General features: G+C 44.8%; 1 protein-coding gene across 5 annotated transcripts in view; it reads right to left on the bottom strand.

The window, feature by feature from the left end:
• Window positions 1-33: 33 nt before the first annotated feature.
• Window positions 34-9980, bottom strand: part of lat (linker for activation of T cells) — an 11395-nt gene continuing 1448 nt past the window's right edge. The window contains exons 2-14 of one of the 5 annotated variants that reach the window (XM_012920524.3): window positions 4680-4789; window positions 4425-4458; window positions 4316-4344; window positions 4077-4130; window positions 3158-3230; window positions 2979-3022; window positions 2862-2888; window positions 1992-2028; window positions 1822-1901; window positions 1712-1735; window positions 1388-1504; window positions 1177-1247; window positions 34-1101 (exon numbers count right to left, since the gene is read on the bottom strand). In XM_012920524.3, coding sequence (XP_012775978.2) covers window positions 1081-1101; window positions 1177-1247; window positions 1388-1504; window positions 1712-1735; window positions 1822-1901; window positions 1992-2028; window positions 2862-2888; window positions 2979-3022; window positions 3158-3230; window positions 4077-4130; window positions 4316-4344; window positions 4425-4458; window positions 4680-4782 — 714 coding nt within the window. In that variant the 5' untranslated portion in view covers window positions 4783-4789 and the 3' untranslated portion in view covers window positions 34-1080. Of the gene's footprint in view, window positions 1102-1176; window positions 1248-1387; window positions 1505-1711; window positions 1736-1821; window positions 1902-1991; window positions 2029-2861; window positions 3023-3157; window positions 3231-4076; window positions 4131-4315; window positions 4345-4424; window positions 4459-4679; window positions 4790-9980 lie in introns of all 5 variants that reach the window. The other 4 variants (XM_004556470.3, XM_076883497.1, XM_004556469.3 and 1 more) reach the window with 4 other exon arrangements.

Raw genomic sequence — 9980 nt, forward strand, 5'->3', positions numbered from 1 at the left:
GTTTTTACAGGCCCAGAGACGACAGCAAACAACACTGGATGGATGAGAACGTTCTCAGGAGGTGTCATCAAAGTAAAGCTCAAACATGTCGCCCCTCATGACGCGAGGCGTGTGAAAGGAAGAGTTAACCAATGAAATAAAACCTAACGTATTTAAGTCAAATATTTAAAGAGAAACCTGTGAGTCAGAGTCACGGGAGAGAAACTGATCTGACGCCTCCTCGCACTGCTGGATTTGTCGCTGCTACAAAAGCGAATAACAGGATCCTAATTTAGTGTTCCCACCTTCGTGACTTATAAATACTCTATGGTGTCTCTATGGTGACGCTCGGGGAAACCTGCACAGCGACTTCCTGTTCCGGTTCCAGCCTGTAGGGGGAGCAGGTTTGAAAATGGGACGGCAGTCTACCCACTAAGGAGGAAACGAAATCTGACTGCCGGTTATTACTTTCATTTATTTAAATAAGGTGACGGCAGAGATCGGCTGGCGTGAGGCCGTCTGCGGTCGCTGTGACGGGCTGGCGCGATGATCGGGCTCGTCTGCCGCAGGGACGCTCGGCCGGTTGTATTCTGCTTTTATTGCCGAGTGTGTAATTTTGCAGTTTTTGTTTCAGAGCAGTGACGTTTGGGCCGGATACACCACACAAATACAAATCCTCACCGTAAACAGATTACATGTCATTTCCGGTCGAGTCGCGCCGCTCCAGGTTCCCGAGTGTAACTGCAGCGTAAAGGTCCAAAAACACTCCAGCAGATATTTACACAAAACCAAAGAAGCAAAACTTGACTTCCTGTTTGGACCGAGGACGCCGCTGGAACAGGATGGATTCCTCCAGAGCACGGCTGGCATTTACCTGGTTTCCAGGTATCTGATGGCCAAAGTGGAAGTTTCAAATGTGCAGTTTTACGCCTCCGTCAGTCTGATCACACTGACACTGCTGAGCCTGCAGGAAGTGGGGAGGAAGGTGTTTCAGGTCTTCATCTCAGTTTCTTATCTCAGTCGTTCAGCTTAAAAAAAACACAAAACAAAAAGAACTGGTCGGGCGTCGTTATGGAGGAAGGTGAACGCTCGATGTGGTCGTCAGTGGTTGACTAGTCCCATCTGAAAAGAAGAAGACAGCGACTGAGCCGACGTCTCCAACGAGAAGCTGAATGTTGGCGAGTCGCTTCGACTTACAGGTTGGTTGACGTAGTTGGACTCTTCGTACTCGTCTTCGCTGCTCTGAGCGGATGAACCTGGAGTGGACCCTGAACAAAAGACAAACATCCGACCTTTTATAACCACGTGTGCTTAAAAACCAAAACATTCAGTGAGTTATTTTGTCACAGAGGAGGATTATCGAAGCTTATTTGCTGATGACATGTCAATCAAAAGAAGACAACTTTACTTTGATAAGTCGCACGACGGGGGAAGGTACCGGACAGTTGGAGCATAGCGTCGGGTGCGCAGTGCAGTATACCTTTTGGTGCCACGTTCTCATAGGGTTCGTCGTCGTCGTCTTCTTCTGAGCAGAGAACAGAGGCGGCGATGCGGCGTGATTAAAAATGAATTCTGACTTCTGTTTGAACAGCTGCTTGTTTTGGCGTTCAGACATTTTAAAACTTGTCATACTTTCCTGTTTTGTTTCCGTTTTAAATAAAAGGAAAAGAAACGTTTGAAACGCGTTGAAGCTGAGATTCAACGTGGAAAAAGAACAACTATGTTGCCTTACCATCGAGGTTCACGTAATTATGATCTGTGAAAGAGCACAAACAGCTGATGAGTCCACATTCTGTTGACTCCCCAACGTCCGTGTTTTACGATGAAAGATCCAAACTGCACCTGAACTGGGCGTCGAGGCTCGGCTCTCGATGTCCGCGGGGACTCCTTTGCTCTCCTCCGGATTGTCGGGTAACACCTCTCTGGGGAAACCACAGAAGAAGAGGAAGATCAGTTTAGAGCGTCATCACTGAGGTGCAAACACCAGCTGGAAGCTGCACGTGGAAACCTACATGTAATTATCATGATCGTCAACGTCCTTCTCAGGTTCTGTGGAAAAACAAAAGTCAGCTAAACATCACGTTCCTGCACACTGACATCACAGGGTCAAAGGTCAGAGTTTTCTTCCTGACTTAAATCTAACAAATCCCAGATTCTAATCCGAGTCTGCAGCCCAATCCCGGTCCAGACCAGCTCTCCCAGTCCAAAGAGCTTAACCAGTCCACTACAACCATAACCAGGTTAAAGAGGTCCAATATTAAATCCCAGGTCCAGTTTAACTAATCTCAAAGTTAAATAAATCCTAAAATCTCAGAGTTAAACCTATTAAATCCAGTCTAACAGTTTCCGCAAGTCTCACTGATAAATCGCTTTTGGAGGCCGAGAAGCTTCAGGTCTTGGAAGTCAACGCCAACAAGACAAAGTGATGAAAGTCAGTCACTGGTTTTTGTTTTTCACACAGAAATGTCACAATATTGAGATTAAAAGTAGATCTTCATCTCCCAGCTGCTTCCTTTAGAGGTCACCGCAGCGGATCATCTACCTCCACCTCCTCCAACCAACTCTGCACCAACCAGTCTAAACTTATCAGATCAGATGTCAGTTCTGAACTGTGGCAGCCTGAGAGGTGAAACATCTTCACGAAGCTCCTCTGAGCTGTTCCTCTGAACAGGCAACAAGCCGGTGTACTCCTGGCATAAAGTCTAATCGTGTGGCTCATCAAAAATGACTCTCTTTAATCCAAAACGGCTCAGATGGGTCTGATCCTCTGGACCACAGCTCTGTCTGTGCATCTGATGATCTGAGCTTCATCTGACTGATGCTGGGCTCACTGTGCAAATGCAAATGGGTCTGATTGCAAAAAGAGGAGGGTGTACCCGTACCTGGATTCTCATAACTCGGGTTGCTCTCTGTAGGACAGAATTGGAGCAACAGGTTTGGGTAAGAAGGTAAAACAGAAAAATACAACTTAAATAATGCGTTGTCCTTTCCAGGCTCACCAGTTTCTGTTGGGGTGTAAGGTCTGTGCTCAGGTTTGGTTGAACTGTGAAACACAAAAAAGAGATCTGTGCACATCACACAACGATTTCTAAAGCTCTGCACGCTCCCAGGAGAGCGTCTCCTGCTCGCCAACGTTCATCACCTGAACCAGGTGCGCTCATAACACAGAGGGACTTACAAAGGAAGCCGCAGGTGGGGGTCAGGTGGAGGGGTTGTAATGATGACGGGGTTCGGGGGTAGGGTCGGCTGGGCTGGAACACAGATCAGTGTTAGCTTCATCATCATCAGCATAGAGAGGTATAAAGCACTCGTATCCGTTTTTAAGAGCAGTCGTCCATCCTCGGGGAGGGGACAACTTTACTTTCTCCTAAAAGCTCAAAGTTTCAGTTTTTATTATTTCGTTTACCTCCGTAAAACCAAACCAGCAGATTGCATCAGCTAGTTACACTTGTTTCCCATCCTCGCTGACCTGCATTGGCTTCCCATCAAATACCGCATTGATTTTAAAATGATAAATGACTTTGCTCCCAGATATCTTACTGAACCTCTCAGCTTGTACACTCCTGGCAGAGCACTGAGATCAACAATCGCTCTCAGTGCAGCCTGGGTCTCGGCTGAAGGCCAGAGGTGATCATGCTTTTGCCATAGCTGCACCCGAACTCTGGAATAATCGTCCTACTGCTGTTCACTGAATCAGTTCAATCTTTTAAATCGTGATTGAAACCCATTTATTCAATCTAGCCTTCCCTAGTTAGTGCCTGTATCCTGCAAATGTTCCCTTACGTAGTTTTAATCATTTTATTTTATTGCTGAATAATCTCTGTGTTTTGTATTTACACTGCGCTGAAGCTAATTCGTGCGCTCCACCTGTTGGTGTATTTAGACCCTGTTATTGTTCCTATCTCTAATTTATTGTATTACTGTGAAGCACTTTGGTGTACCGCTGCTTTTTAAATGTGCTATACAAAGAAGGTTGTATTGTATTAGTTATTTCATTTGAAGTCAGCGTTGATGTTAAATGTGACCACAGTTTGAAGGTACGCACACAGAAAATCCGTGCACGTCGGACCAAAGCTCAGGCTGATTTCAAAGCTTACCAACGCTGATGCTGCCGCTCGCAAGGCTTCTGGAAGTCGGCATGGAGAGAGGAGCTTAAAGAGACGAGCAATAATGAGACCGATTATTGTGAAGTGTGAGTCACGCAAAGCTGCACAGAGTAAAAACACAGAGGTGGAAATGTGAAGGTGATGAGTGACCGACATCGCAGAGCAGAATCGACCACGTGTTCATGGACCGTTGGTTTGAGCTGATGGTTGGACTGATGTTTCAGACTTACCTGCATGGATGACTCTGAATCCAGGTGATCTGAAAAAACAAACATCATCGTTTCTAAGCTTTGACTCATCGATGAAAAGTTCCTCTGTGCTGCAGACGGGAACACTTACGTGTACTCTTCTGAAGCTGTTTGTTGGATGGACCCTGATGGGCGAGAAAAGAAAGATTATAATGTGTCAGTAGCTCAAAGCAGAAATCTCAGAAGACGCTGTGCTGGACACGATGGGTGTGAAAGATCTGGTCTGAGTCAGAGATAAAAGGCGTTTCTGAAAACCACAGGGTGGTTTGTGCTCGAGTCAGGTCAGCCTGTGGTTAACAGCGGTTAGCCGCAGGTTGATACAGTGTCAACTGCAACTTTCACCCACGCAGTGGACCTTTGTTCCTGCAGTCCAAACAGATGACGGCCAGGAGGACGATGGAGACGAAGACGGCGGCCGACACGAGGAGAAGGAACCAGGAGAAGTCCATGGTTTATCTGAGAGGGAAAGGAGAAGATCACAGGTCAGGTCTTAACCTCCGTCACTGCAGATAAGGACGACTGAGGTCGAGTAACTTCAGTTATTTAAAGCAGACTTTGATCAAACCTGGAACAAACAATCCTGAACTTTATCAGATGTGTTTGAGCCTAAAGTGATGTTCAGATTCTGAAGTTTACTTTCACTTTGTTATCAGTCATCAATCTGCACAGCAGGAAACCAAACAGCTTACTGTTGAACTTCCTCTGAGGTCTTCCTCCTGCCTGCAGCTCCATCGTCATCATCCCCCCTCCCTCCTCTGCACATGCTCAGACTGTCTCAGCCTCTCTGACTCTGAGCCGTGCCCCTCACTCCCAGTGAACATCTGAACATCTGCTATCGATCTAATCAGTCAACAAATAAAAGGATGTCCTGTTCACAGAAGCATTCACATCATCTGCTGCGTTGAGCAGTCCAGGCCGTGCCAGACTGAGTTACTGAGACATAATTAGCAAAGGCTGGATCGGATGAAAGCAATCTGATTGGTCAAGGCTCGTGGTGACGACGATTGGCTGGGAATAGTTTTTTGCTTTAGTCATTAAAAACTTTAATCTTCATCATGATATATATAAATATATATAAATACACACACACACAGTCATGAGCTGGTCATGAGCTATATAGCATGGCGGCGGCAGCGTCATGGCGTGGGGGCATTTGTCAGGTTGATGGTTTAGTTAGTGCAGTGGGAAAAATACAAATCCACTCTGAGTGAAAAACCTTTTCAGGTCATGTTTTCACTGCTGTTTGTTACTCAAAAGGCTACAAGCTGAATCTCAGGAAGCTGGGTGAAGACGAAGCAGCACGTTTTGATCCGGACTTTCTTTAGACCTGAAAGAAAGAAAATTCCCTCGAGTGAAGGATTCGCTGGCCGAGTGCTTTTGTTCTGTTTGGATTAAGAGTAACTCGTAAACCTGTGTCAGGTCAGTGCTGACCCACCTGGGGTTATGGTTAGGGTTTGGACTAATCCACTCATTTCAACAGACGAGTGGGTTTTTTTCTTCAGTTTTTACAGGAGGACAAAATATTGGACTTTGTTTTACAGGCAGCGTCTTCTAGTTTGAACCTGTTTATCTGAAGCGGGCGTCCGGTGGCCTGCAGAGCGCGTGAGCTCTTGTTCTCTGCCGATGATTGTGTTTCACCATTTAATGCTAAAAAAGGAAGCAGGAAGTGTCCCACAAACGTGCACACACACATTCTGGTTAGAATAAAAAACAGAGTCTCAGCCGTGAAAAACCTGCTCCTCACAACAACAAGTCTTTAAACGTGAGCATGGAGGATTGTTACCGCGAGCCGTCTCTTCTCTGGAAGTTTGGTGTTTTTCATTCTGTGGTTTTTCTCGGCTTTTGAACACAACAACTGGAAACTTCCACCAATGAAGCTGCACAAACAAGTCAAATTTCCACTGGCTTCAAACACAAAACAAAAGCTTCAGTTTAATTCAGATTTTGAAGCTAAATGTTCAGAAGTCGTGCGATCAAAGCCGTCCTCCTCGGGTTCATAACGCCGACCCGAACTGCGCTGGATGAGACATAAAAACCAGAAACCTTTGTGGTCTGGCTGACAAACGGTTTCATGCTACATTTCTACATCACTGGAGGAAAAGTGCATGTGTGCAGAGCTGAGGGCTGCTGCACCCGCTCAACTCTGACTGTTACCTGCAGTAAGGTCAGAAAAAAGAAAGGAAAACCTGCAGAAGACATGAATCTGAAAAGTGATACCGATGCTTATGATGGGCCATATACATGTTACATCACATCACAAACACCAAATTCCTGCTGGAGCAACACCCTGGACCCAAACATCCACCCACAGACGTGAAGAAGCATCTTCATCCAGCACAAGTACAGACGGTGCGTCGGTGAGCCGGGACTCTGTGGGATCAGACGACCAAACTAAAGTCACATTTTGACATACTCGGGTCTACGTGTACTTCATGTAAATGATGTACCGTCATCATTTACATGAAGTACAGACGGCCACAGGAACCTGGATAACATTAGCTAACATTAGCTAACATTACCGGTAGCTAACATTAGCTAACATTAGCGGGCGGCCTCTGTCGCTCCACAACAAGTCACTGAAACTGAGCAGAGAGCAGTTTACGTGACTGAGGTCTGGTAGGGTTTGATTTTCTAAGCTGTCTGCAGGTCATTGACAGCAGGTCTCTTTTGCACCAGCACATCATACAAAATACAGATTTTCACAAACTTGTCAGGAACGACCAGGAAAGCTCATCTCACATTATAATCGGACTCATTTTGCCACAAGTAAGTTTGAGTTTGACAAACGCTCGTGTGCTCGTCTTCATCACACGAGGCCGTGAACACGAGGAAGCTGTTCAAATGAAACCGGCTGTCCTATTTTCTTAAATAACTGGTGGTTTTTACCTTCCTGAGTTATCACAAAGAACAGTGTGATGCTAATCTGCTCTCAGGGGTGCGTCACACAGGAAGGAAAACCATCCACCACGTGGTGCGACTGACTGGTACTGCTCGCTTTCTTTCCCCTGCAAACCCAAAAGTCTCCAGTAAACAAGGCCAGCCGGCTCCGAACGCTGGAAACACACTTCAGAGGAAACAAGATGATGGAAACCCGACTCAGACGAACATCTTCGGCCTCGGCTTCGCAGCTTTTACTGCATCTCACAAACATCAATTCCACACTGCAGCGAGGAAGGCCGCCATCTTGCAAATGTAGACCCCGCCACAAAACCCCCCGAAAGGTTTTATTAAACTCTGTCAGCAAACAGAAGCTCGTCTAATAAGGTCACAGCTGTGCAAAGGAAACGAACTGACTGATAATGATCGGTTTTATCTGAGCTGCACATGTTTCTGAGCTAAAAATCAAATATCAGCAGTGAAAATCATGCACCACACCTCAAAGCTCAACATCAAACTCAGCTCATGAACGATTACATCCTTTCATATTATTACATCATCTTCTTAACGATGCTTTAATTCAGTTTCTTCAACTGCCATGAAATCCATGAAATTAATCAAATATGTTTTGAAATCTTCAAAAGCAGGTTAGAAATCCGTCCAAAGGTGGATCTAAACCTAATCCCTGAAACCGCATCAGATCAAACCAAAGATAAAATTAGGTAATTGAATTAGGCTGAAACCAGTCTAAAACCAAGCCCAAAGCCACATCTGAAAGTCTAAAGTCACACAGACAGACAGACAAAAGAGACCTCCCGAATTCACAAAAGCTCTGCCGCGTCTTTCAAGATTCTGCCAAAACAAATTTGTTTGAAATTTATTTTTCTTCTAGTCCAAAATAACTTCAGTCAGAAACCAGTCAGTGTAAAGACCAGTCTGAAACTGGGTCTCAAATCACCTTTAATACAGAGTCTAAACCCAGTAGACACTGAGATGGTCCGAAGACACGAAACTAGGTCAGCTCAAAATCAGTCAAAAAACCCCCACGTCCAAGACCCAGTCCGAGCCCACGTTTGGAAATCAAACAAAAAATGGCTGAAAACCAGTCCTCAACCAGTCTATAACCAGTTATAACCCATCATAACTAATCTATAATGGTTATAACCATTCTATAACCCATTATGACAGTTTTAACCGTCTATAACCAGTTATTCAATTCAGTTCAGTTTTATTCATATAGCGCCAAATCACAACAAGAGTCACCTCAAGGCGCTTTATACTGTAAGGTATATAATATTATAATAATATACATAATATATATATAATTATAATATATATAATATAATAATATACAATAATATATATCATCTATAACCAGTTCTAATCCATCTATAACCCATTTTAACCAGTGTATAATGATTATAAGTATCTGTAACGGTTTATAACCAGGCTAAGTCTTTAGCACTAACTCATGAATCCTAATGATTCTTGAGTTTCTGAGATCTTTACGTGATCAGCAGGATTTTTTAACCCTAACATCCTCACATGTTTCTGTTTGTTCACGATTATCAAACTGTGAGCAATAAAATACCCAAAAATGTCGAGTGCAGCAAAAATGAAAATGAGAATTAGCGCTCATATTTTCAAAGTGATATAGATATTTTTAATTTGTTAGAAAGTCCAAAAGCTCCAGACTGAAGCCAGACCAGGCCCGAGTCCAGACCACAGCTCTGATGTGTGGAGTTGGACTGAAGACGCTGAGTCTGACTGAGTCAGGGGGATCCTGCGTTTCTCAACAGAAAGTAGAAACACTAAAGTCAAGTAGAAACACTGTGCTGCAGGTTTTCTGGCATCATCAGGGTGAACTTCAGGAAGTCACATGTTCCAGTCTTCAGATAAAGTCCTGATAATCAGCTCCGTCAAACTGTCAGCGCGCTTCAATGTGCAGCTCAGACAGGATGCAAACAGGCTTTGAGCTGCAGCTGGAGGCTTACACAGCAGCCTGCTGCTCATTTTAACTCCATCACTCCAACGTGTTGCTTATTTTACTCTCGTTCACAGCGCTCCAGCACCGCGTCATGAAGGCGCATCATAAATAAGCGTTGCTCACTCACAACTCAAACAGCTACAGTTCTAAAAATATGAGGTTAAAACATGAGATTTTTTTTATGTAATCACTCTTGTGTGTTTGTTTTTATTGTTTGCTGTGAGTGAAGACAGCCATAAACACAAAGGTGTAAGAAAACCTGCCCTCCATGCGCACAACCACAGGGGAACTCTTTTTTTGCTGTGCTCTACATTATGTGACAACTGAAAATAAGGCAGGAGGCGTTTTGGGGTTTTGCCACGTAAAGAAAGCTGTTTCTCTGAAGTGAAGCTGCAGATCTGCTCATGTATGAAGAACCTGCCGGCACCAGCGGCCTGTTCGGCCTGAACTCACAGCAAACCAGGTCACCTGACATCTGGCCCTGCAATGAGACGCCAAACACAGCCGAGCGGGGCTGTAAATGTGGCCCCGAGAAGACTCCTCGACCGCGATGCACAAAAACCTGAAAATTCAGCTTTTTCTTCTTTTGTTTCACATTTCAGAGATCCTGGAGCCGCTGATACGCGCAGCGCTCTGTTTCCTGTGCAGGTAGCGGGTTATTTTAACCAGTTAGGCTCACCTGAGCCCACGCCGCCCATCAGCTAACCTGACTGGACCTCAGGCTAGCTTATATATGGACCCTTCTTATTCTCATCTTTGTTTTTTTAATTCTCAAATAAATAT

The sequence above is a fragment of the Maylandia zebra genome, linkage group LG4 (genome assembly GCF_041146795.1).
Source record: "Maylandia zebra isolate NMK-2024a linkage group LG4, Mzebra_GT3a, whole genome shotgun sequence".
In the NCBI taxonomy this organism is placed as follows: domain Eukaryota; kingdom Metazoa; phylum Chordata; class Actinopteri; order Cichliformes; family Cichlidae; genus Maylandia; species Maylandia zebra.